The sequence below is a fragment of the Pituophis catenifer genome, unplaced genomic scaffold (genome assembly GCF_029215685.1).
Source record: "Pituophis catenifer annectens isolate HBS135680 unplaced genomic scaffold, rPitCat1.0.hap2 SCAF_4, whole genome shotgun sequence".
Classification (NCBI taxonomy): Eukaryota; Metazoa; Chordata; class Lepidosauria; order Squamata; family Colubridae; genus Pituophis; species Pituophis catenifer.
The window spans coordinates 305,310-332,943 of NW_027256884.1; the positions used below are offsets into that span (position 1 = coordinate 305,310).

The 27,634-nt window shown below is 44.1% G+C and overlaps 1 protein-coding gene across 2 annotated transcripts; it reads left to right on the forward strand.

The window, feature by feature from the left end:
- The first annotated feature begins 415 nt into the window (after positions 1–415).
- CUNH10orf71 (chromosome unknown C10orf71 homolog) lies at positions 416–27,634 on the forward strand. 2 transcript variants are annotated; one of them, XM_070944193.1, is made up of 4 exons: positions 416–789; positions 15,221–15,375; positions 19,960–20,010; positions 22,680–27,634. In XM_070944193.1, the coding sequence occupies exon 4, from the start codon at positions 22,815–22,817 to the stop codon at positions 27,063–27,065; it is 4,251 nt and encodes a 1,416-aa protein (XP_070800294.1). In that variant the 5' UTR covers positions 416–789; positions 15,221–15,375; positions 19,960–20,010; positions 22,680–22,814; the 3' UTR covers positions 27,066–27,634. The 2 variants fall into 2 exon arrangements, with proteins under 2 accessions (XP_070800294.1, XP_070800293.1); XM_070944192.1 differs by lacking the exon at positions 19,960–20,010.

The window sequence follows — 27,634 nt, forward strand, 5'->3', positions numbered from 1 at the left end:
TTTGTCAGTTAACGAATATTTTGTCGTATTATTAAAATTGGAACCCGGTGTTTACTTCTCTGGGTCATGGACTGTTCTGTTCCTATTGGCTCCCAAAGCAGGGAGGGGGGAGGGGAGGGGCCCCCTCTTCCCTTTGAGAAGGAGCATGACCTGCGTCTGTCCGGCCCCAGTGATGAAATGTGCTATTTATGAACTGTCACCATGAAGACAATCATGTGTATAAGTCACGGGCACATCTTTGGTCATTATTTTTCATGGTGACTTTCATTCAACCCTTTTCAAGCTGTGGCTAACGGTATGAAAATGCAGGGATTATAATCTGAATCAGCCCTCGGCTCTGGCCAGTCACCGAACTTCGTCTTCTGTCCCTCGGTTTTGTTTGAAGCACTGCCAGTAGCCAAGCTGGAGGTAAAAATAGCCCATGAGAAGCTGCCTGTTACTCGACACTGCGTGGTTTTTCTCCTACGTAGCTTTGCTCTTCCTCCCCCACCAGGTTTCTACTCGCCCAAGAGAGATTTAAGTGCGTTTTACGGACACTTTGGGTTTCTCGTTCAGCTCCTTTTTGCCGATTTGGGCAGATCTTGGCAGGGAAACGTTTGGCTCCCACAACTTTTACAATCACAGCTCTCCTTCCTACTCAAAAGAAAGAACCCCCCAAGGATATAAAGTACAGGAAGTGTTGTGGTTAAGCAAACTACGGAGACATTGAATGTGCCTGGGAAAGTTGGATTGACTGAAGGGAGCACCATGTTCCTCGGGCCCTGATTTTAAGAAACCTGGACACCAAAGGTAAGACAAAGCATGGACACTCAGGGGTGGGTTGAGCGGTTGCGCTCCCAAGAATAATATGAAAGCCTATAATGGAATACTGAATATAAACCATCTTAGGTTTTTTAGGTAGGACTATACCTCTGAATTATCCTTATCTGTATAATTCCACTCTCTAAACAGCACCTAAACTTTAATTTTCCATACACATTTCTCCTCCAATTAAGTCAAGTATTGGTCAATAGATCTATGCAAGGTCACTTGGGATCTTGGAGATCGAGAGAACCTATTTCTCAAAAGCATGTATAGAACTGACTCTTCAGTTTATTAAAATATATTTTATTTAGTGTCCTGCCCTAAATGCTGTTTATCTCTCAGGTTGAGGGACCTATTTGACACATATTTTTGTCAGAACAGAAACTTATTTTCACTTAAATACTCTAATTCACTAATAATGTGAAGGAAAAAAATATGAGACTGTTAATTATCAAGTATTCTCAATAGGTTGAATTTCTCAAATCCAATTGTCAATGATTTTATTAAGTTATGTCCTGAAACTGTTTAATATAGAAGTAAATGAGCAATTTCTCATGGTTTTGAAAAATGCTCTGTGAAATATTAAACGCACTAATATTGTTCACAAACATGGGTATATAAAAGATAATTGTGTACCGCCACATGAATTACTTTATTTAGGGCAAAATAAATCAACTGAAAATGGAGATGCCTTATTTTCTTGCGACTGTATCCCCAGCTAACTAAATGAATCCCTTGGGGCTTTTGTCAGTTCCTGGATCTAGCCCAGCCCAGGGCCCTTCTGCTCAGGCCAAAGCCCCACGGAGTCCTTGGCCCTTGCCTGTCCAGCGCCTCAGCCATGAACCCTCAAGCAAGCCCTTCCTTCTCCTGCCCCTCCTGCTCCCACTCCCGGGCAGACTTTCTAGTGGGTTCTGCCACCCTTCCCCAGCCAGGATCGCCAGGGGATGCATCTCTTGAGAGCAATGAGGCACAAACTCCTGTTGCCCATCAAACAGGACCCTTTGTGGGGGTGCTCAGTGGGAGGAAACTCCAATCCCAAGGAAGTTTACTTACTTATTACTCTCAAGAGCAATACCTTATTAATTTATAATTAGATGAACATTTTTTTTCCTTAATGAACTTTGATCATGACTTATTCCCTGCATTTATGGCCTGTTTAAGTCTATCTACAAATGGACTTGATGTTATTGCACAGAATAAGAGCAAACAAAATGCCACAAAACTAGCCGTCAAACAATTCACCAGGGAGGGACTGCAGTCGACCAAAGCTGAAAGTCGTGGTAGCAACCGAGGAGGGAAATCCTTGAAGTGGGAGCCACACTTGAGAAACCGAATCCATGAATCCTCCCGTCTCCTAATAGAGGTTGTTAGTCTCATGTCTGTGTCCGCTTTGGTTGGTGCCAATTACAGCTGAGCGAAGGTCTATTGAGAAGGAAAGTCGGTTCCTGCCAGAACCCGGTGATATTAAGAGCTGCAAAGCACGGCCCTCTCGCAGCTTAGGTTAATTAGTAGAGCAGATTGCGCCAAGTATAAGTCAGTACACCTTTTACGCCTTTATGCTATTTGTGTCTTTGTGCATATGGCCTTTCATCATTCATCAGATCTAATTCAGTGGGCATCAAAATGATGCTGTCACTATCCGCAAATTCAGTGAGTCAAAGACAAAATAATGGCTAACCCAGGAAGGGAGATCCTCCAGCTTTCAGGCTGTTTGTGTCCAAACAGGCGCCTCACAGTGTGGCCTCCATCCAAATCACCACCTCCTTGGCCATTTTAAGGAGCCGTGAGAGTCTTTCCCAGGGCTTCCCGCTGCCTTCACTGCAAATTCTCTTCCTAGAGAGAAAGGCAGAAAAATAGAACATAGAACAAACGGGTTGGAGGGGACCTTGGAGGACTTGTGGTCCAACCCCTTCCTGAGCAGGAGCCCTTATTCCATCCCAGACAAATGGGTGTCCAATCTCTTCTTGAAAATCTCCAGTGAAGGAGGACCCACAACTTCTGGGGGCAACTTCTGTTCCACTGGTTGATTGTCCTCAGTGTCAGGAACTTTCTCCGTGGTTCTAGGTTGGATCTCCATCTGATGATCTTCCATCCTTTCACTTCTTGTCCCGCCTTCAGGTGCTTTGGAGAATAGGACCCGCTCTTCATTGTGACAGCCCCTAAAGTATTGGAAGACTGCCGTCATGTGACTCCTTTTTTTTTTAAAAAAAATAGTTTTTATTAAGCATTTTTCACCTTTAAAAACAGGAAACAAACAGAAAAAACAGTAAAAAACAAGACAAACATAACAATATATCATATTTTTACAGCCTTCTGCATCAGCATGTATATTCTGCATTTATAATTAGCTCTTCTATTTTACCTTTCTATCCTTTATAACAATTTTAACAGCTATTATAACCATACAAGCTACTTATATTTACATTATACTAGCTAGCTCCCACAACCATTCATCCTAGGAATGATTATCCCTCCAGGCCCCTGATAAGGTTTGTTGCTCTTCTCTGCACTCTTTCTAGGGACTCTGCATCTTTTTTTGGTAACCAGAACTGATAACCAGAACTGGACACAGAACAGGACTAGCCCTTCTTGTGATCTCAATCCCAAAGGTGCTTTTTTCAAGAGGCAACTGGACTTTCTGATTTTTCTTTGAAGATGTTTCGCCTCTCATCCAAGAAGCTTCTTCATCTATTGGATGAGAAGCGAAACGTCTTCAAAGAAAACCAAGAAAGTCAAGTTGCCTCTTGAAAAAGCACCTTTGGGACAACCGTGGCCTGGATGACTGAGAATCTCCATCGACATTGAGATCTTGATATTGTCCCTCTGTTGATGCAGCCCAGGACTTCACCAGCTTTTTTGGCGGCTGCAGCACAGGGCTGGCTCATACTGAAGTGGTGGCCCACTAGGAGGCCTAGATCTCTCTGTCCCCACCGTTGAGAAAATCCTTGAAGTATCTGTCCTTGTGTCAGTCATGAAAAAGTATCATTCGTATTTTATTTTTAAACGGGGACGATAAAGGATGGATAAGCTCCAACAACTCAAAAGTGCCATGCTGCCTTAAAGCCCCCCTTCTCTCAAGGGTTCGTCCACATCCAAGCTTTCAGAGTAGGATGTGGAGTGAAGCTGGTTCTGGAGGACTTCCTGACGTGCGAAGGAAGGATGAGGGACTGCCCCTGTTCCATACAGAGTGAAAGACAAGGGAGGGAGGGAGGGAGGGAGGGAGGGAGGGAGGGAGGGAGGGAAGGTAGCACCCTTCAGCCTCCAGAGAAATCTCACAGGGCCCCTGGATTTAAACACTGCAAACGGCACTTGGGGTTGTGGCTCTTTTTGTTTCTTTGTGTTGGTACCCTAAGGGTATCTAGTCTACGGAGTTGGACATGCAAATCTTTAAGTTTGGCTAACACCAGAGAAAACCAAGTAAAGGTTTATAACAGCAATAAATGAAGAGAGTAGGACTGAGGCAAATAAAAAGTACTGAATAAAATATTTTAATTGCCTTTCATCCCCCAAGGCCATATACAATTTTAAGAACCATCTCAAAACTACCAATTTAAAGTAGAACAGAACAATCTTAAAATATCAAAGAGCTGGCTTTAAGAACAAATTAAATGAAACAAAAGAAGTTTTACAAGCCACCTGCCCGGCCCAAAAGGACCGAGTTTAGCTCCCTAGGTAGGCGATGTCCGCATCCCAGTGGAAAAGGCCTGGTCCTCCTTGGTGGCTGCACTCAAGGGTGAAACGGCCCTCGGATGACCACAAGTCCAGGGGGCAGGAAGAGAGTCCTTGTTTCACAGAGCAAACCAACTCGCTTGGATTTGCCTCGGATGTTGGCCCAGAATTCCCCCAGAAGGACACCGTCCTCACCAGCTAAAACATGTTGATTAGATCTGCTTGAAAGACATTGTGCTTGCAGCCAAAAACTATGTCCTACCAGACTTGAGATCTTCTTCCTTGGGATGTTTTGCTTCCTGCCCCAAATTACTAAGCTACCTTCCATACATTCAACAGCATGGGACTTTCCTGGGACTCTCTCGGAACCTCTTTTCTTTATGATTGCCCAGCTTCTCACCATCTTTCTACATCTTTCTAACCTGCAGTGCTACAGAATAGCTCACTTTTTCCAGAAACTTCCACTGGTCCTTCTCCCCACTCGTCTTGTTTCGCTTATTTTCCTAAAATACAGCAGGGTAGAGCTTTTCTTGTCACCTCCCTTTTCCAATCCCCCTTTCCTCAGTTCTGGTTCTGCACACATTTCCCCTTTTGGGAAGGAAGCCCAGATAGCAGATTAAGGTTAGTCATGTGTTGTGCAGGCCTGGAAGATGGAATGTGCTCATTCTCTGTATAACTTTTCACACACACAAAGACTTCTGATTCTCAATTGTTGACTATGGTCACAGCCAGAGTGAAAGAGTACATTACGTCTTAACTATGTCAAAGGTTTCCTATGGACTATGTTAGTTTCCAACACTGATTCTAAGATATTAAGCAACTTTTCAGTTTAAATTTTCAGTTTTTAAATCTCTAGAGCAGTGGTTCTCAACCTGTGGGTCGCGACCCCTTTGGGGGTCCAACGACCCTTTCACAGGGGTCACCTAAGACCATCGGAAAACACATATTTTCAATGGTCTTAGGAATAATTTTATGGTTGGGGGTCACCACAACATGAGGAACTGTATTAAAGGGTCGCGGCATTAGGAAGGTTGAGACCCACTGATCTAGAGCATAAAGTGCAAGGTGTAAATTGTAAATTGTAAGGCCGTGCTGACAATTAAACCATTGTTTATTCAATCAACTCAATACTCAAGATCCAGAAGAAACATTAAGTCATAAATTACCAAGAGGGCTGAGTTTTTACATTGAGTAAGATGAAATGTGTCTGGCTATTTTGCAGTTCAGAGTGTCATATGAATGTAGGCAGAGGTCAGAACAATATCAAGAATCCTAGTTTTTTATCTTTTTCCTGGGAAGAACTTCTTGATCCAGGTTGCAGAATTTTCATTGACAGAGGCTCCCACTAAAACAACAAAAGTTTGCAAGGTGACATTGCAGGCCATTCTCACCGTGATCTTGGTTTGTCATGTTGGAGGTTGTCACAGACAATGTTGCAGGTAGTTGTTACTGTTGTCAACAGGTAGGTTGTCCTCTCCATTTTTTCTAGCTCAGCCAATGGTTTTTTTTTAAATCCTATGATTGATATGCAAAAACGGTGAAGAGGCCATTTATTATTCTTTGCAACTCAAGAGAAATTACATAATGGGACTCAGGACTGCCCATCAGCAGAATTGCTGTCAAAAAGCTGAAGAGAATGGGACCCATTTTTCTCTGTGTGTGTTGAGGAGGCTGAGGAGGACAATGTTTCTCCAAGACCCCCATGGGAGAAGCAGTTGAACTCTCCTGTTCCAAGCCTCCTTCCCCCGTGCCACTCTGTGCTTGGCATAAACCACACACAGAAAACAGAAACACAACACTAAGAGAGAGGAGAAGTGCACACATGCACACAGAGAGGCTTCATGTGAGCCTCTACCCTGACCTGCACATATCCCGATGGTGGATTTGGGGGGGGGGAGGAGAGTCCCAAGTCATCTGCATCATAGAATCTTATTCTGTGATGCAGAAGAAAATACAGGCGCCCCCTGTGGCCACTGATGGAAAAAAAGGGTCCAGATTGGCTTTGCGCATTTCCTCCTCTTCTTTATGAGGGCGATTGCTTGCTGGTGATCTCCTGCTCTTTGTCCTGAAGGCAGCTGGAACTGCTTTTTCCCTATTTCGCTTGGCTAATTGTCACTTAAAGTATCACCATTTTTGCTCATATTGGCCAGAACTGCAGAGGGATGGAGAAAAAGAGCAAAACTGACAGAAATTCAGCCAGCCCTAAGAAATCACATTGACCAGCCACAAGTTCATTAGAATCATAAATAAAGCTTCATGGATGAGAGTTAATTTAACTGAATGCCAGGCCTAGAACATGGCTGGACCTGAAATCAGGAATGAATAGAGAATCTCTGTAGCTCAGGGTTGAGCTGTGGAGTCCGTGGGGCTCTCTGAGTTTGGTTCTTTGCTTGCATTACCCAACTAGATAACATCATCCGTGCACTTCGGGTCTCTGCACTTCAGCACACCAAGCTTCTTTGGAGCCTTGTCTTCCATATATTGGCCAGTTCAATGTCTTCTACGTCGTTTTATCTTTTCTTAAGTTACACAGTCATTTTCTTTCATTATTCTCCATTTTTTAAACTCATCATGGTCTTAGGAGTCTTCCTTTTCTACCTTCCTCCTTTTCTTTCTGTGTCATGTGATTCTGTGACAGCCCTGGAGGTGAGACTGGGAATTTTCTTAAAGCCAAAGTTTGTTCCGTTTTGGTCTCTGCCTCTCAAGCTCACCCCTCTCTTGCTCTGTGACCTCTGCTTCTTTCAGCTGCCCTCCCTCCATGCTGTGCCGCTTTCATTCTCCTGGTGACGCTTAAACATCAGGACTATAATAAACGGTATCAACTGATCTCTTAATAAGTGCAATCTTTTTTTAAAAAAAACCTGTTTCTTTTAGCAACTTAGTGACTACTTTGCTTAATGACCTATTTGCCATCCTGTGGTTTCTATCAGTATTATAAAGTATTTCACCTGTGCCAACCATTCCCAAAATGCCTAGATTATCAACAGATTTTTCCAACTTTTTGTTTAATTCATTACAATTAATTACAAGAAATCCACTCTAATATTTTAGTATTTTTTGCATCTTGTTTTATTCTGATTCCCCCCCCCCTCTCTCTCTTTCTCTTGAAGTAACTATCAGCCTCTTGATCTATTGTAAATACTTCTTCCTTCCCCCTTTCTCCTGCCCACTCACTCAGGTGGGCTCTTCTGCCCAGCTCCGGGTGTGGAGTCTAACTGGACAGGACACCATCATTCAGGTCAGGGGCAGAGGGAGAGCCTGGCTCCATCGCCACCACCTCGATGAGAAGAAACTGAAGGCTGCTCTGAGGGAAGGTTAAAATTCTTCTACGGGTGTTGTGCCCCCCCCCCTCAATTCTCTTCCGGTCAAAATAGTGGGGCAGGAATGGCGGAATCTCTCATCACCCAGAGGCTCCTTCATTGAGGTCAAACAAGAAAACTCTTTATGGAACCGAGCACAGCGCCTCGGGTGGGTTTTTTGGCCTCTCGCCAGGGTCCTTCCACGCGGGGGAGAGGCCTCCTTGGGGCTGCTCACAGGCGGCTCCGAACCCAGCTCGTCTTGGAACTTTCTAAGACCGGCTTTCTGCCCAGCAGCTGCCCCATCCTCGCTTCCCTGGCCTGGCCCACCCCCCGCCTCAGCTCTCCTTGGACTCATAGAGGCCTCGAAGCAGTGGTGAAATCCAAATTTTTTTACTACCGGTTCTGTGGGCATGGTGTGGCTTGGTGGGCGTGGCAGGGGAAGTATACTACAAAATTGATTATTACCTTTAAAGCTCTACATGGCTCAGGGCCAGGGTATCTTTGAGACCGCCTTCTACCATATAACTCCCAATGACCGGTAAGATCCCACAGAGTTGGTCTCCTCCGGGTCCCGTCAGCTAAACAATGCCGGCTGGTGGGCCCGCGGGGGAGGGCCTTCTCGGTGGCAGCCCCAGCTCTCTGGAACCAGTTACCTCCTGAGGTCCGGACCATCCCCACCCTACTGGCCTTCTGAAAAGTGGTGAAGACCTGGCTTTTCTGGCAGGCCTGGGGCTATTGATCTCGCTCTTGCAATCCAGCAAGATCCGGCCATGAACGGTGTGAATGGGTTTTAATGTTTTTAATTTTTAAATGTTTTTTATAATGATTTTAAATGCATTGTGAGCCGCTCTGAGTCTTTGGAGAATGGTGGCATACAAATTGAATTAATAAATAATAAATAAATAAATAAAATCTCCATTCCCACCCCTACAGGGGAAAGGTACTGCAAAATCCCTGTTCCCTCCCTACTCCTGGGAGAAGGATATTGCAAAAACTCCATTCCCACCTGTTCTCCAAACTACTCAAAATTTCCGCTATTGGTTCTCCAGAACCTGTCAGAACCTGCTGGATTTCACCCCTGCCTCGAAGGGACCTTGGAGGTCATCTAGTCTGGTCCCCGAGTTTTCCAACCCTCCCCCAGAAGGAAGTGGCCAGTTAAGCCAGAAATCCCACAGCCAGAAAGGTGGGGACGCCCATTCTACAGGTGCCTCTGCTGACTCCCCCCCCCAACCTTCTCCTTCTCTCCAAGCAGCACAGAGCCAGTTTCATAGAATAACAGAGTTGGAAGGGACCTTGGAGGTCTTCTAGTCCAACCCTCTGCTCAGGCAGGAACCAGCGGTGTGGGCCTCACTCACCCTGTTAATCCGAAGGGAAGGGGAAGGCCAGCCACCCCAATGGCCTCCTGGCTGGAGGGGAGTGGCTGTGGTGTTTTCTGGGCTGAGGCAGTCCCCGGGTGCCATCTGTCCTGTCTGGCGCTTTGGCCCCTTCCCTTCCCTTCCCTTCCCTTCCCTTCCCTTCCCTTCCCTTCCCTTCCCTTCCCTTCCCTGCCTCACCCAGAGCCTGCAGCCTTTTGGCTGCCCTTCTGCTCTGCCGCCTCCATCGCCACTTTTCCCACTCCAGCCAGGCTCTTGTGCTCCCCTCTCCGCCATCCTTGGGGGCGTCTGGGTGGGTGGGTAGGAGAGGGTGGGAAAGCCAGAAGAGCCTTTTCCCTCCTCCTTGTTCAGGACATAAGAAACCGGCTCTTTTGTCTGGGACAGCGTTTGCCTGCCAGCCTTGGTATTTTGGAGACACGCAGACTTGAACTCCCTGGAGTGCTGGCCGGGGAAGCCGTGCCTCTGAAAGTTGCCACGGACGAGGTGGTCCATGGGCCCAGTGGGACGGGAAGCAAAGGGTGCCACTGTGAGCGATGCTGATACCACTTGCAAACTGCACGCAGGTTCAGGAAGGTTGAATTGCTGCTCCCCGACAGATCTGCAGAAAAGGGTCCCTGACCCTCAGGCCCCTCTTGCTTTCTAACCAACCACTCCTACTTTCCTCTCTCTCTCTCTCTCTCTCTCTCTCTCTCTCTCTCTCTCTCTCTCTCTCTCTCTCAAAAAAGAAACAAAGATTCTTGTTGCTCTAGGGTGGGGTATTTGAATGCCAATCATACCAACTACGACCCCCCCTCCCCTGTCCAGTTGGACACTTGCATGACCAGCTGTAACTTGAATCTTTGTAAATGAAGACATATTCTGGAAGGCTGAGCCATTGCTGCACTTGCTTAATCAGGAGTCTGACTGAATTCAGGTTAAAAGGAAATGGAATCCAAGTAAATGTTGGATATCATGGAACTTCCCATCGCATGGAGGTCGCCACACAAAAAGAACTTTATGGCCAGTGGGAGGGAAATGTGAACCAGGCTTGAGAAGGGAAAACGCAGCCCAGAGCTCTGCAATGGCAGGTGAAGGCTGCAATCCTGGCTTCTCAAGGAGAGCAGAGCTGCTGCTGCCCCCACTGTGCTTTGCCCTTCTCTCCCTTGCATGTTCCTTGTGGAGTTTCTTTGGAAGACAGCAAGGGACTCTGTTTGTTTATTCTGGGACCTTGAAGAGTGGGCTATGGTTGGTGCCTTCACCCCGCAGGCCTCCAGAAAACCATTTTTGCTCAAAAATGCACAAAATATGAAGTGACCCTTCTACCAACTACGTGGAGAAAAAGGAAATTTGATGCTTGTGAACTGCTGTTGTATTGTGCAACATGCCGCTGGAAACCCCGCTACGTCTGCCGTTATTCTCGTTTCCCCTGACCAGAAAACACTGCTGGGCATAAGCTCAGATGTTGGCCATCAGGCCCACGGAGGAGCATTGGCTTGTGGGACGCAGTTATTTTGCATGTAATAAGTTAGGGAAAGCAGGCAGAACAGGACCGCGGGAATTCTTTCAATCGCTTTAAATTTGCTTTACTCCAGTCCCGTGACTGGAAAGAAAAAGGGAGGGGCTGAGAAAGGAAGGGCAGGCAAGGTGCTGAGCCAAGTGCTCTCTCCCATCGGGATGCGGGTGGGTGGGTGGCGGGTTAGGATGGTTTTCTTTCTCTCAACCCCCAGCCCTGAATAAGGAGGCAGGGAGTAAATGGCCCCCAGTTTCTCAAAAGGAATTTATTTCACCCTTAAGGGTGAGAGTCAACGATTGAAATGCAGCAGAGAAAAGGCAGTGTAACATCCAGGAACTACACATTGATTTGTTTTCAAAGTATTAAATTTTCTGACATAGAAGTTCCACTGTGTACAATCTGTGGGCCAGATCTACACACACACACCCCACCCCAACCTACGTTCTGCCTTGGGTCGTTCATAAGTCAGAGCTCTCGAGTGTGTTTCTAGGCTATTTACCTAAAAGGAGTGGCAGTGGTCAGAGTTTAAGGGTCAAGTGAAGTGGAGATTTATTTTTACCCAGCCGCAACCCTAGCCAAGATGTCTACACAATGCAGCACCCACCTCCTGGATGGGGAGTGCTGTGCCCACAGTAGATTTAAGTTGTCACTGAGAGATCCCCAGATCCCTGTCCCAGCCGTGTCATTGCCAGCAGCCTCGCCAAGGTGCTGCAGACTGACCTTCTACTCTATATCCAGGGTATATCAGGTGTTAAGAAAAATAATTATAGCACACGAAGCATAACTTCCATCAACCCTGTTTCATGTGTTCACCAAGTGAATATACCCCAAATGGCTAAGCATGAAGTTTTCAAGTCCCTTGTTTCGATTAGCAAGATTTGTCATATTTTGCTAGTCAGCATTTTCCATTTTTATTGAAAAATGTGTTAGAAAAACATAAATGTCACAGTGATTAGATTGGGTGTGGAAGAACCAGGTGCAAATTGTTTCACTTTTTCTCAAACAGCTGGTTCCAAAGAAACTTCTGTACCTGAAGGATATGAAAGGCAAACATTTCAGATGTGTACGCAAATATAGTTAATGCAAGAATTGGAACACAGAAGACATGATAGATTTTAGGCATTCAGGAGCAGAGATGAGAAGGGGACGAGAGACCTCCCTGTCCTTGGTGAGATTCCACCCATCACTAGACAGATCTGGGGGCTTACTATACACTGTGCTATATCCAGCAGTTTCATTGCCTGAATTAGTGGAACTGGTTTCAGAGATGGGGTTCAGAGTCACACTAGGTCCAGTCTCCCTAGAGCTGCCATGGCGGTCACGGAAGACAACCATGTATTCCGGCTATTATTCTCTGCAACTGGTCTTTTAACTGACGAACCTCTGTTGAGGGACCAGAACTGATTCTCTGCCATGGATGGATCACCACCTGATTAGGTCAGAAAGGTTGACTTAACCCTAAGCCATTCCCACAGGAGCTTTGATGTGGCTTTGAGGTCAGGTCTTCTGGAGTTGGTGGAATTCCAGAATTTTCTGGTGGGTTGGTTTCTCTTGTGCCAAACTCCCCTTTGAGACCTTGGTGCCAGATTGGGATTTCCAGTTTTCCCACACTCCCAGCCTCCTTTGCTGCAGGGTAGCCTCTGTCAGCTTGTCAAGCTCACAGGTCACTGGTTCACTGAGTAAGTTTGGGCAGGGAAACTGGCTGGCAGATGTCTAAAATGCTGGAGGCCAAAGTCTAAAGTGAATATGAGCGGGCAGCTTAGATCGCCATGGAAAGTCTACACTGGGGAACAGAGAGCAGAAAGAAAAAGAGGTGGGGGTGGGAAGTGGTCTTCATCCCAATTACATCTGCTGAAAACTCCTCTTGGAAAATAGTCAGAGTGGTTGGGGCTTGAATGTTCCATGAACCTCGAGAGGTCAAGATGCTTGAGTGGTCAAAACGATGCCGAGATCTTGGGAAAAAGTGCAGAGAAGAATCCAAAGATGATAAAGGGCCTGGAGGCTAATTGAACAATGCCCGGTTAAGGGAACTGGGAAGAGAAGACTTAGGGGGGACATGACAGCAGCTTTCCAATACTTGAGGGGCTATTACAGAAAAGAGGGAGTCAACCTCTTCTCCAAAGCACCTGAGAGGGCAGGACAAGGAGCTTGTGAAAGAGAGAACCAACCTGAACCTCCCAGTGACAACAATTAAGATTTGGCACACAATTCTCCAAAAAGAAACTTTAATGGAGACACATTTCCAAATTATATGTATAATATTTTCAGTACTGTGAATTTATCTAGAAAGAAAACTTTAATTCAACTCAGAGATAACAAGAAGAACTTGAAAGTTTTGAGAAGGACATTTGTGTTCACCGAAGTGAGATGACAATGTCTCTTTTGGGGATGTTTACCAATATTGTATTGATTTATTTGTTAGATTTATATTCTGCCTGTCCTTCAGGACCTCAATATTTCCCCCCCAACAACCACTCCATTGAGGGAATTTGGAGAGACAGAGAACGTGATTGGCCAAGCTGCTGATTGGCCAAAGAGCTGACTTTGTGACAATTGTTCCGGAGAGCATCTGTGCTTCTTTTTCTCCAGTGTTGTGGATGAGACGATCTGGCTTTTTTGTATCCTCTTGTGTATTTTTAAGCCCTCCTAAGCTTTAAAATGGTCAGCCATCACACACCGTGTCTTATTACATGCAGTTTAGAAACAGGATCCATCCAGGAGCCTCTTCCACAGCCCTGGGGCAAATGGTCCCAACTCCATCACTCATGCTCCAAATTGTAAATTCAACCAGGATGCTCTCTTATTTCCATTCCAGCCATTTGCCTCCAACTTCCACGTGATCAAGAGGCAAAGAATGTTGACCCACCCGTATAGACTTTCAGTAAGATTTTTTCCCCCTTAGATCAGTATTTTTGACATGCAGAAGCCTGAGAAGAGCTGGACTGCTTTAGTGAATTTAGCGAAAGGTTCTGGGGTCTAAAGCACCACCCAAATTAATAAGGTCATTTCCCACAGCAGCCATTGCTAGCAATTATTCCTGCACCAACTGCATGCATGCGTGCATGAGCTATGATCAAGAAAAGTGACTTGTGGTTGGGTCCCCCGTGCAAGTCTGATGCAAGAAGCATCAGAAACAAAAATGCAGGATGAAGACGGGCCAAGAGGTCAGACCACAACGTTTACCTGTTTCTCTGTTTATACAGTCATATGAGTTTCTTTTATGGTTTCTGTAGAAGCAGAGTCCACCGCAACCAATCAGTGAGAGATCTGGAAAGAAGGTGAAGCAGCGGGAGGCTTTCTGGCTGAAAATCCCTTAGCCAGGAAAAGGAGGCTGCATAATGAAGAACGAGGCGTCGATACCCTGATCCTTCACCTTTCCTACCCCAGAGATGGACAGCTATAATATCCCCGCCCCCCCCCCCCCCAACATCTAGTAGCTACAGTGGGTGTCTCCATCTCCTGTGAAACCGGAGTCCTGCATGTTGTCCTCTCGTGGCAGAACAGACACGGGGCCTGCAGGAGCAGATCTAGTTTTCACAGGGGACCCACCATCAGATTGGCCTAACCCAGCCCAGTCCTGCCTAGCCTGGTCCCCACCTCTAAAATCTCCGCCCAGCCATCCAAGCCTACAAGGAGCACCCTCAAACTTTCCCAAAACTGAAAGAGCTCTGCAACCTGATCAGCAGCCCCTGGAGGGTCATTTCTTTTACCCGTGCAGATGTGATTGGTGCTGAGGGCCTGTATGCTGTGCCTCTGAGCTGGTCTATGGCCATGACTGAGATGGACCTGGGGGGGGGGGCTGCTGTTTGGAGCATGGGGCAAGCCCTGGGCAGGGAGCTTTTGCAGGGGAATGCCTGGCGGACACCATGAACTTTTCACTCCTGATGTCTCTGTGGTTTCCAATTCACCTTTTACTAGTCTGGAAATGAAAAACCTCCTAAAAACACAGACTAACTCTTCTGGGTCCCTGGTTTCTTTTCTGTTATTTCTCCTCCTTCCTTCTTCCCTCCCTCTTCTTCCTCCTCCTCTTTTTTTAAAAAAGGGAGAGATCCTTTAAAAAAAGAATGAATGAATTACAGGGCAATTGATAAGACTCCCAGGAGACACAATTGCATGCAGGTGGTCTCCAGTCTCTTGCCCCTCTGGGCCTAGTTCTCAACTCAGCAATCCGTAGCTCCAACCCGACACCTTCCCACGTGGCCCTTTCCCAACCTTTGCCAGGCTCAGAGCGTTTAAGAAGGGAACACTGTGGATGGATAGGAAGCTCTGGCTTTTGCAACCACTTATGGAGGCTGAGGGACCAATGCAGGCCAGAGCAAGAGACGCGGCAACATCCTCTGTGGCTTCCTGGGGTGGCCATGTTGCTTTGCAAAACAGTTTCAGGGAGTTGATGGGACTTTTATGTAAAATTGCATCCTTTGAGGATCTCTGGCTTTAAAAAGAAGCTCAGACACATTGACAACTTTAGAAAACAGACGAGGGTTGCTGGCAATCAAAGCAGGAGGAGAAGAAGAATGAAGGTAGGTTTAATAACAAGCCTTATTTCCTACAACTTCATCTATTTCTTTTCTTTGTTTATTCAGTTGCAGACTGAAAGGATCTACAGAACATAATGAAATATGTAGCTTGGAAAAGCTTTTCCCCCAAATAATTTCCACTCATCCTTACTGGTGAGCCTCAAAGGGGCAATCAGAATACAAGAAGATCAAAACTTCCACAGGGTCTGTTAACACAACAGGTAAGAACCACCTGGGTACAAACATAACATTGCCTAGGAAACTGTAAGTTCTCAGTTTGTAGGTAACCAGCGAGTTCTCCCAACAATATGCTAAGTTGATCTATGATCTTCTCCTAGGCAGGCAAGCGAGGAAGGAACCCTTCACTGCAGGGATCATTTTCAAACAGATGGCAAAACAAATGCACTGAGCAATTCATGGTGGGCAAGATTAATTTTCAAGTATAGAAATTAATTTTAGCAGTTTTCCCTGTTAAACTTTCCTACCACCAGCTTTGGCCTTGACCAAAAACCAGGTATTAGGCATGATTCCCATCCAGCACATATTTGCTGTTTCCAACAAAACATCCAGACGTACAAATAAAGAGTACAGGACATTTCATTCAGTCTATTCTGATTAGTAATAAGGGGGGAAATATGCAGCAATCTTATGTTCTATGCCAGATAACTATTACATTCTTTTGTTGCAAAGAATTTCGAGACCAAAGTCATGGCATCCTAGGTGTCAGAATGATCCCTTCAAGCAAGGTCCCAAAAGCAGATTAGACAAACTGCTCAGAAAGTCTCAAAGGACATTGTCTACAAAGCCAGAGAAGTAGCTCCCCCCTCCCCCCGCAACCTCCAATCTGTTCAAGTTCTCTTCCCAGTTCTGCATCACCGGAACAGCTCCTGGCCCTGGTTTTATTTCCCTATTTCCTTCATCTTTGCCATACCTGATTTTATACCCCTTCAGTCACGTCCCCAGCCAGGTGCCTTTGGTCCAAGCTAAAGGGGTATCCTTTCCTCCTGGGGAAACTATTGGGGCCCCTGATCATTTTCTCAGGCTTCTGCTGCAACTTTCCCTGTTCTATTATACCCTTTTTCAGGGGTGGCCACCGTATACAATATTTCATGTGTAAATGTGCTATGCATATAATTGGAGGTTCCTTCTAATTAAAAACTAGTATTAAGTGTTTTGGAGTAAACTGACTGAGAAAGGGGTGGCCTCCTAGGTCCAGGTACATCTGGATGTCTCTGGGCCAATTTCAAGCAAGGTTTTGTTCAGGATAAAGTGATTGTTTGGTGGATGACTCCCAGGGGAAAACAGATGGTTCTTCTCAACCTCTCAGCAGCTTTCAGTGCCCTCTCATCTTTCCAGGCTGAGTCCTTCTTTTGCGGGAGTTCTGGCCCTTCCTGTTGGGACTTCCCCAGGAGGTGGTGCCAGAGGTCCACTGTTCAATGTCCAGGTCATTGTCTGTGCTCCATAACACAGCCAGGAACTGCCGAGGCAGATAATTCAGAATTTGGTGTATGAAGTCATCAATGTACGCTTAGGACATTGAGCTCTGCTGCTCCCTGCTGCCCAACTCTAAAGATACCGTCAATACCTTTAAATATTTTCCGATCTCAGTAAGGATAGATAATTCAGGGAGTACAAGTCAAATTAAATCAAGTCTGAGGTCACTGCACTTTGGGTCTGAGGTGAAGTTTTTTCTGAATGGGGGACATCAAGTACAAGGCAGGGCAAAAAGTGCAAATGCTCCTGAGCGGAACAAGGAACAGGAATCATAGAAGGCCTGCAACGAAAGATTGGCATTGGGTACCAACTTTTACCTGGCCAATTTAAGATGCTGGCATTGTCCCCTAAAGGGCTCAGGAGCTGCTCATTTGTGGGAAAGCCTCTCTCACTATGAACCTCCCTGGTTAGATCATCAGGAGAGCCTGCTCTCAAGATGCTCATCGTCTGAAGCTTAACTGTCATGGAGAAGGGCCTTGTCCCACCTCACTCTCAACTATAGGAACCTGCTCCCCCTGGGGAGGAAGGTTCACTCCTACTTATCCAGAATTTGTCAATATTTTTAGGCCAAGCTTTTAATTGCTGACTATTTTAATGATTCATTTAACTGCATTAATTTTGGGTTTTTTTAATACTCTGCATTTTTATAGTTACAAGCTACCTTCAAAGTTGGAATAAACAGAAATGCAGGCTATTGTTTTTAAAAACAATGTTTGAAATGCTTTTAAGTAAATACATTAAGGGATGTATGTATATTCTTAGTCAGACTCCTTAAGGGCCGGAAGAATCAAGTCTCCTCCCTGAATAAAAGTTCACTTCTCTCTCAACCCAATCTACTTTCTCTTCTGTAGTTAAGAGGAGATACAACTCAGAGAAAAGAAATGAAAACGTCACCTTGGCAATCCTTTTAAATTCAGAGTGAAATGTAGAAACAGGAGGCATATGTAAGCATTCACATTCCCACCCCATTTCCTGTAGCAAGAAAAGTCATTTCTTGTGAAACATTCTCTGCAGTATCCAATAAAAACGTTTTATAAGTAACAATTACAGATTACTCTCTTGTTACAGCAATGCTATCACTTTATGCACTAGATCTATCACCAACTTTTAATTAACCTGATTAAGGAAATAAAAACAGACAGGAAATGGTAATGATAGATTATTTCAATAGCGTATTCAATCCTTGTAAATGTGCTATATTATTGCAAGAAATATTAAAACCACTGAAAAGTGTTAGAATGGCAGCGAGTTCCTTCAAGTGACGGGAAAAAGAAGGTATAAACAGATTGATAAAAGGAATGATATAAGTAAAAGAACAGTGGTTAGTAAACACATATGTATAATTAATAACAGATAAAAAACAATACTGATTTAACTGGTTTAATAAACCAATTAACAATTAAACAATCTCTGCTTAAAACAAAAAAAATGAAAATAGGGAGAAACAAGATGTTATTAGTTTAGAATTAGAAAAATTACATCAGGATTTAATGCAGGTACTGAAGTTTTAGTAAGAGTATATCAACACATGAAAGTAAACAAAAACACGACTAAGTCCTAGGAGGAGGAGAGGAATCCAGTAAATGTAAGTTCTTGGACCAGCGGTTCTCAGTCTGGGCAACCGGAGGATGTGTGGACTTAAACTCCCAGAATTCCTTAGCCATGGTCACTGAAGAATTCTGAGAGCTGAAGTCCACATATCTTCAAGTTGCTCAAGACTAATTTGCGGCATAATTAGGAATTTTAGCAGTTATTTAGACTAAATAACACAACATGTACTTCACCCTTAGTCACAATTGACAAATGCGAAGTAAAGTTGAGAAATTTGAGTTTGAAGTAAAGTTAAGAAATTACACTGTAATATTTAAAAATAAAATATAAAAAATTAAAAATTTTAAAAATGAGTATTTTGAAATAATGGGAAACAAGTCCAATAGGAAGAGGGCACATGAAACTAATGGGGAAGGATAAGAATGAGATGAATGGAACGTGGACGGAAATGATAATTGCAAAAATTAATAGATCAGAAATTATTGATTATTCCTAATAAAGACAAACGTCACACAAAGGGAGCCTATACAATGTTGAATTTGACAACAGCCATTTTTGTTCACCTTTATTTCTGTCTGCATTTTCCATTGTCTTGCAATCCAGTGAAAGGCTGAACTGACCGCCTGGTCTGTAAAACCCGTCCTCTTGAAGACAGTAACTGCTTAGACCGGGGTGGGGGTGGGTGGGAGGGGGGGTGCTTGAACCAGGGCAACCTGAAGACTTGTGGATTTCAACTCCCAGTCAGCATTTCTATCCTTGCTGGAGTTGAAACCAAAGCTAGCCAGAAAGGAGAAATCCTTCCTTTTGCTCTTTCCATTAGAAAATAATCATTAATTTGCCAGTCAGCTAAAAACATTTAAGTGGAACCAAGCCGGTAATGTTCTGAAAATATTTTTATAATGATTTATAGGTATTTGTCTTTATTAAAATCACTCAGGATCACTTTTTGTGAGATAGGTGACTATATAAATGTGATTAAGAAATAAAATCGAGACAGAGACAGACATATATTTTAATATTTCCTTTCCTACAAGCATAGGTGCATCTTCATCTATCTCTTGGTGTCTCCTTTCATCTGCTCAATATAGTTTAAATTGTTTCTATCTTCTAAAATTATAATTCATAGGAATTATAATCACTATTTAATAGATTTTGAACAAACACAAAATTCACCTCTTTAGGAACCTTATTGCCAATCGGCATAATGTTTGATTTTTGTATACCTCGCATATTTCCCATATAACTATACAATTTCAACAAATATAATGTTTTTATAATCCCTTTAAGAAGCACCCAAGTATCACATGAATTTGGGGACCATTTGTATTCCAGTTCAGGCTGGACTGGGCTTTTCCTGGGCATCACCCGTTCATCTTATTAAACACTCCGGGGGTTCTAGCACCAAATTAAATATTAAAGGAGATAATGGAGATTTGCGATGCATCCCATGTTGGTGTGGTGGCTTTTTTTGTTTGTTTGTTTTGCCTTTATAAAACAGAACAAAGGAAAAGGAATAACAAAAGGAAAGAGAAAGGAAAGCAAGAGAAATAAGTTATAAAAATTATGCATGTAGTGACTTCTTATGCATGAATATAATTTTGGTGTTACAATGTCAATAAAGGATGGCCATATTTATAGTAACCGTAATCATCTATATATAATCTACCTCTGTAACCAACTCATTTGTAAGTCAAAGTAACATCAGGTCTTCGATCCACTGAGGAACTGAGGGCCATAATTTTATTTCTCCTGTGTTGAAGGGCAAGAGGAAGGGCCCCGAGAACCCCTTCCGGTTGTCCAGCATACCCAGGGTAGGTACCTAGTTCCAAAGAATGTAGATGTCAAAAATATTAAGCCTGATATCTCAGGCAAATTCATATATGTAATAACTTTTAGGACATTGCAGAAAACATGAAGTTTTATTCTCTTTGCATCTCCCACATGATTCCTTTTTAATCAATGTGATAGATAATACAAATAAACAAACATCTGGAAAACTAACAACAGACCAGTCATTTCACACATGCACTCCAGCCCAATGTCTGCGGGAAAAAGCCAAGTTTTAAGAGCCACTAAAAGGATGTGTTTGTGTGCCACTGTAAAAACTAAAATGAAATGAAGTGCAGTGAAGTCTTTTGAGGCAGGAGGCAACACTGTCTCCATCCAGGCTAGTGGTATCACCTCCTTCTCTTAGCCAAGCAGGTCAAGCTAGTTGGACCCAACAGTAGATTGGCCTCCACCAGCTAGGAGGGGCGGGGTGGCACCAAGCAGACTTCAGTGTCCTGTCCACTCCTTCAGGAAGTACAGTGTCAAACTTGCCCCAGGCAATCACTCAAGATCGTTCCATTCCATTCACCTGGACGAACTTCCTAAATTAGAGCCCAACTCCTAGCAAGTCCCAGCAACTTTATCTTACCACCACACCTTATTCAGAATACACAATTAAAGACAGAACACTTTATGCAAGAAAAACGAATTCAGGTGCAAAACTACACAGACTCGTGAACGGAGGTTTCTATTATACACGTAGCATGTCAATCACAAATAATTATTTCCAAAAAAAAGAGGCCAAGCATCCAGGGGGCAATTAGACATTCAAAGGAGACATGGCATCACCACTGTTGAGTCATGACACGGTTCCTATTACAGAATCCGTAGCATAAACGTATAAATAGAAACCTGCAAAGGCCATCCGGGGCTCTGCACCCCCGCTGGGGTTCTCCTAGTGGTGAAATTCAAAAATTTTCTCTTCCGGTTTTGTGGGCGTGGCTTGGTGGGAGTGGCTTGGTGATCATGTGAGTGGCTGGGCATGACCAATTCAATGTCACTCCCACCCAATCACATGACCCCTCCAGCCACACCTACCAAGGTTTTCTGGCTCCTGGTGTTTTCTGTGGGAAATGGGTCATGTGACTGGGTGGGCGTGGCCAGCTTGATTGGTCTCACCCTTAGGAAATTTCTTCTTAGTCCAACTCACACTAAAATAGCACAATAAAATAGCACTGTTCCAATATTTAGAATAGAATAGAATAACAGATTTGGAAAGGACCTTGGAGGTCTTCTAGTCCAACCCCCTTCTTAGGCAGGAAACCCTACATCACTTCAGACAAATGATTATCCAATCCCTTCTTTAAAACTTCCAGTGTTGGAGTATTTACAACTTCTGGAGGCAAGTTGTTCCACTGATTAATTGTTCTGTCAGGAAATTTGAGGGGCTCCTACAAAAACGAGGGACTCATTTTTCCAAAGCAGCAAAAGGCACAAGAAAAAGCAACGGATGGAAATTAACCAAAGAGAGAAGCAACCTAGGACTAAGGAGAAATTTCCTAAGGGTGAGACCAATCAACCAATGGAATAGCTTGTCACACTAGAGGCTTTCAAAAAGAGTGAGGGAAGTACACCCCAAAAGGACAGTGCCAGGAACCACTAAAGCAATGAGAAAACTTAAAACAGACATTCCCCTTTTTTAAAAAAGTCAACCCCAAAGCAAACGCAGCAGCTGAGAGGGAAACTAAACCAACAGCAGCTGCTCAGGCTAATTGAAAGCCTGGGGGTGCTGCTAAAAGCCATTAACCCTTCCAACTCTATTATTCTATGTTCTCTATGTTCTAAATCGGGTGCTTCACAGCAGAAGCCATACAGCTGGCTGGACCACACATGCCTTAGATTCACAGCCTGTACGATCAAGCTGCATCATTGTCCCCTCCTGTACCTTTTCCCCCTGGAAGAAACAAGAAGTAGCCAACACTGCAGCAGCTATAAAAGGTCTTGGGAAACTCCAGGGAGTATCAGCTGATCACAGAAGTGTTACTTAATACTCTTTATCATGAAAATGTTTGTAAGCTTGTCCTTCCTGAAGGGAAGAGGTTAATTGATGGATGATTGATGTTTCCCTGCCCTAGTCCTGTCAGTTTCTGTTGTTTATTGATTCAGTATGCATCGGCTGCATTCCAGCTGCAACTGTTAAGTGGAGCTATTAACTGAAGGGAGAGAAAGGGAAAAAAACCTCTCTTGCACTTTATTTTTAACTGGTTCGCCGAACTGCTTAAGCAATATACTCACCAGGCGAACCGGTGAGAACCACCTGAATTTCACCTGTGGGTTCTCCCCATGGCTGACTAAATGAGAAAGAGCTTCTAAACCAAGTAGACTAATAATGCAACTCGGGTTTTCAGAGGAGAAAAGAAAAATTGGCTTTTAAAAAAGAATTTCTGGAGAAAGAAAGGGGGGGAGAATTATGAAAGTTTAAGCACCGTTTTTAAAAACTCTTGATTTCTCTCTTAATTATGTTTCTGGGGGTTATTCTAGTTCAAAACTATTTTAAGTATATATCATGTATAAATATTTCAATATCAAGTAATTCTAAAATATCAGGTTAAATTGGGGATCAATGGGAAATTAAACAGAAAAGGTTTATGGGCGATTGGATTGAATTGTATTATAATACAATAATGTAAACTTATATATGTTCAATTTGCAGACTGTGCTTCCTTATGAGAAATGAATATAACATTGCAGATTATCAAAGAAAAGTTAACCCCAAGTTGTGAACAATGCTGGAGAAACAGTAGTTCCAAAAGTCAACCACCCATTTCATTAATGACTCCTCTGGACCATGCAGGGGAATAAGAAACAAGCGGACGGTCAGAGTGACTCCTCCAGCATTGGGAGTCTGCTCGACGAGACCGACAGAGAAGTGTGCAGCCTCACCGACCGAGCTTTCAAAAGTCTGTGCGTGGCTGAGCTTCAAACACCTTACACAGATGTAGATCCTGTTGTGGGGCCACCCAACCTCTCCCATCAGTTCTCTAGCAAATTCCTTCATGGCCCCTGGAATTATGCCCTCAGGAAAAACACCAACTTCCACAGGCAACTATCAAACAAGGAGCACGCAACATTCCTACTTTCCAAAGTTTCTACTCACTCCAAAACTCATGAAGATAAAAAGTATTCTATAGTCAACCCCAGCATAAGAAGAAACTTGGATTTGCCACTGTCTGATCTGCACAACTGTACACATATCTCGAAAGTGTCTTCTTTGATAAAGACCTTTGATAAGGTTGACAATCAGGTCTCACTACTGATAGCCAGGCAGCCAGTCAACAATAGTTTGACAGAATGCCCATTAATATGTGGAGACAATATGGCTTTCTGGAATGACAAAAGAATTTTAAACATCCAGAAGGAGATCTCTGAACTTCCCGACCCACGTCCAAGTAAAGGACATAGCAAAATAGATCTGGTCTATCAAAGCCTGCCTGCCTCTCATCCTTCTCAGCCAAACATTTCGAATACACCCAAGTTCAGCATCTCTAACAAGACGGTGAAAACCAGAAGTGGGAAAGCAAAAGAAGTAGCCAGAAAAAGTAGCTTTCTCCACAGTGAAAACAGCGCTTTTGAGTCATGGAATGCACACCTTAAAAAAATAATTGAAATGGGAGAGACAATGCCCACAGATGGCAGCCTCGGTTACTTTGAGGAAACGCCTTTCTTTAAGAAGTCTTGCATTTCTGAGCCGAAACCAATAGGTGCCTTCATGCTAGAAGAAAGCTTCTCCGATGACTCCTCGCCAAAGTCTCTCTTCAAAGCCTCCCTCTCTTCGGGGCCTCTGGCGGAGGTATATTTTCCTTCACTGGCTGATGCAAAATGTACAGTTGCCCAACAGCTGTTACCCCAGGGACTTGCACCTGTGTACGAGGGTTCTTCTGCAACCTCCCCAACATCTAGCACGCTTTTCCCACCAAGAATGTCCCCTTCAGTTCCAGTGTCCAAGGCACCAGTCCCCCCGTCACCTTTCCCTCAAATCTCTGTCCCTCCAGAAGCAGCATTCCACCACACTGATACGCAGGAAATATTGATGCCACACATTACTGAACTAGCAGAGAAAACCACCAAGCCAGAATTTGCACTTAGGGTAGGAAATGGCGGCCCACCACCCTGGAGGAAACAAAAGACTACTCTTAGTAGAATGAAACTGGCAGAAGTCAGAGCAGCTGAAGTGTTAGAAATAAAAGATTCCACGTACAGAAAATCCCCCGAGGTTGCCCCTTTGGTCGAAACAGCTGCACCCGAGTCACCAGTGATCTTGTCTGATCCTTCCTTCAGCATCTCGGCCCTTCTAACTCCGGTCCCACCCCTGAAGCCTAAGAATGAAGGACCACCAGGAAACCGGCTTCTAGTGGTGACGCCGTTCATACTGGAAGCTGGAGCAACCAAGGAACCTGAGGAGAGGGCCTTTTATTCTCAGAATGATTACAAGTCTAAAGCGCCACGTTTACTATTTAACTTGAAGGACATCCGAAAACGTGTGAAAAGCACTTACAGCCCCTCTCCTCTCCTGAGAGCCCTGGAAGACAAAAGCAAGATGAAAGACCCCCAGGTCCATCTGAAAGCAACTGTTATGGCAACCAATGTATTGGATGATAGCAATAAAAAAATACTTGGTGGTACTCATAAAGTTAATATATTTGAACAAATGGACTACATTCAGGAAAAGGACAATTTCACCAGTTTAAATGAGAATTTTATCAGCGATGATGTCCTGTTGAGCTTATCTAAGTCAAGGGCAGGTATTTTAAGGTACCAAAATAAGAATCATTTGCAGCAAAGTGATTCCGTATACCCAGAGGACGTTGAGATGGTTTCCATGCATGAACACAGCAAAACTCAACCTGCTCCTTCACCCAAACCTCACCTGACAGATGTGGCAGCCGTACAGCAAGAGGTTGTGCAGGAACATAAATATAAAAAAGTCACTTTGGGTCAAGATGCCGATGAAGCTTCGAGAAATCTCTTTTACCCTTTAGCTGAAGAAAACGGAAGCAACCGTGGAAGTCAGGCCTGTTCCTCAGCTGGAAATGACCACAAGGACAAAAGAAGCCCCAGTTCTTTGGAGCAATCTTTTGTTACCACGGCAGACCAACCAACGTTTCATGAGACACCCTGTTCCCTAATGCAGCTTTTCCAGAAAGCCTGTCTCCAGGAGAGCCAGAGAAGGAAAAACGACATGGATGGAAGAGAAGAGCAAAGTAGCAAAGAGAAAGAGAAAGCCAAGGAAAAAGATTTGCACGGCCACCTTCTTAGCAACTGTGACTCTGCTATGGATGAAACTGACAAGGAGAAGAATGAAAAGGTGAATGTCCTGCAAGAGTTGGTGTTGGAAGAGAAGGAAAAAGACGGCTGGAAAAGCACAGACCGCGAAGCTGAAGGCAGGCCAGGAGAGCCCCTCACCCCAACTTTATCAAGTGTGTTGAAGCCCACTTTGTTCATGATTAAAGACAACACGTTTAAGTCACCCCCTGTGACTAAGGCAATCAAGCTGCCTCTGCTCAGGTCTTTGTCCTGTGAAGAAGCCACTCCAATTGCCCAAGAGGATCCCAAGAATGCCGAGGAGGATGGGTGGCGGTCTCTACAGGGGAACAGGGGCTCTCAAGTGGCTGACAAAAGTAGTCTGACAACAAATTATAGCTTTAGTGAAGGATTAGATCATTTTCCTATTATGGCAGAGTCTAAAGAAACTGATTGTTTATCAGCGTTACCAGAGAAAGAATTTAAAAGCCCTGAGAAATTAGCTATTTCCAAAGAGAAGATCAGAATTAGAAAATTGAGGTCCAGTTCTGCCATTCAGCCAAATCTAGACTTTGAAAATGAGCCAAGACAAAGTGAGGAAAGGTCCCCTATAAGAGAAAGGATACGTTATACGAAGAACCGTGCCTTAACTAGACAAAGAGGTGGTCCTTGCATTAAAAAAATAATAAGCCAAGATAGAAAGTCCCCCATAGTAGCAGAGAATCATGCTTGTTCTCCCGTTTCCAGTGATGCCTTCGGATATACATCATCTCCGTTGAGTAATTCAGCAGGTTCTGCCCTCCAAAGCCCAAAGTCAGATACTGTGGTGCCATCAGCTTCCACTGGTCCATTGTCAGATACAACTGCAAACGTCAACATACTGCAGACTGAAAAAGCAGCAAATTATCCACTACACAAAGCAACAGGAAGTCTAAATAAACCTTCCACAACACCCACACTTGATCCAGAACAAACGGGTCAGCTCCCTGGAGATACTGACAGTCCTTTGGGAACGAATGAAAGACTCCAGCTGGTGAGTCAAATGGGAAGGACAACAGCCAAACCCCCAACGGTGCCACCCAAGACAGAAAAGGCATTACGGAGGGCAAAGAAGCTGGCAAGTAGGAGGAAAAAAATGGAAGCTCAACAGAAAAAGCTTCAGGATGAAACTCTAGCCCAGAATGAAGATGCTTCATCCCTGACACCAGTCCAATCTCTGCAGTCTCTTGCCTGCCCTGATTCTCCCTTGACTGCCCCAAAGCATGATCTGATAAAGCATCAACCTCTGCTCTCCGTAAGCCCCACCCCCTCTTTGCCTGCCACTCAGCGGAAGCTGCTCCAGGATCCAGATTCAGGAGAGTACTTTATTGTAGATTTACCTCTTCGGTTAAAGATGTTTTATGACCCAGAAAGTGATAGATATATCCAAGTGTCAGTTCCTTCCTCCAAAAGGAACTTGTCTCAAACACCCTCTTCAGAAATGTCCTTTTCTCCTTGTGCCTGGGGTCCCAGCACACTCCCACCCAGAGTGGCTTCTGTTCCGGCCCTCCCGTCATCAGCTCAGCTTTCTGAAACATTTACGAAGGCCTCGGGATCGGTTTCAGATGAGCAACCAGGGGCCGCCTCTCCAGGATCTTTAGATGGTCCACCCTGCCCAGATTCAGCTCTGCTTGATATTCATAGCCAAAATGTCGATGGATCCCCCTCAAACTTTGAAAAGGATATGAGCAACTCTGCTACTACAGAGAACATTTCGATGGGTTCAGCCGAAGAGTTTGCGGTTGAAGGCATATTGTGAGAATCTTTGGTGTTTGCTCTTATTTTAGAAGAATTACTGTGCATACCTGAAAGCACAAATGATGAGGATTTCCACTTGCACAGCAATTATAACAAAATAATATCACTTCTCGGCCTTTTTGCTAAGATCAAATGTAGAATAAGAAAACATATTAATGCAAATTCACTTTTTTGTTTACTCTGAACAATTCTAATCTGTTAATGACCTTTCTGTACATTTGATGTACAACACAAAAATACTGACTACCTAAGGACTGGGTTGGAGCGATCTGAAGTCATACCTCACGGCTCAGTTATTCATGATCAAAAGCATAATTCTGAATTCAGACATCAGGTTTTATATGATTTGAAGAAGAATTGGAATATAACATCAGGTTTTGAAACTGAGTGATTGAATTATATTTGGTTAATGTATTTGAAATGAAATATGTCCACATTTCACATTTCTGTTTTCCATTGCTTATTATGATGGCAACACAGTGGTGAAGAAAAGCTAGCATATATATATATATATATTACGTGGGAGAAGACCCGAATAACCAAAGATCTACATACAAACACCCACGAAAA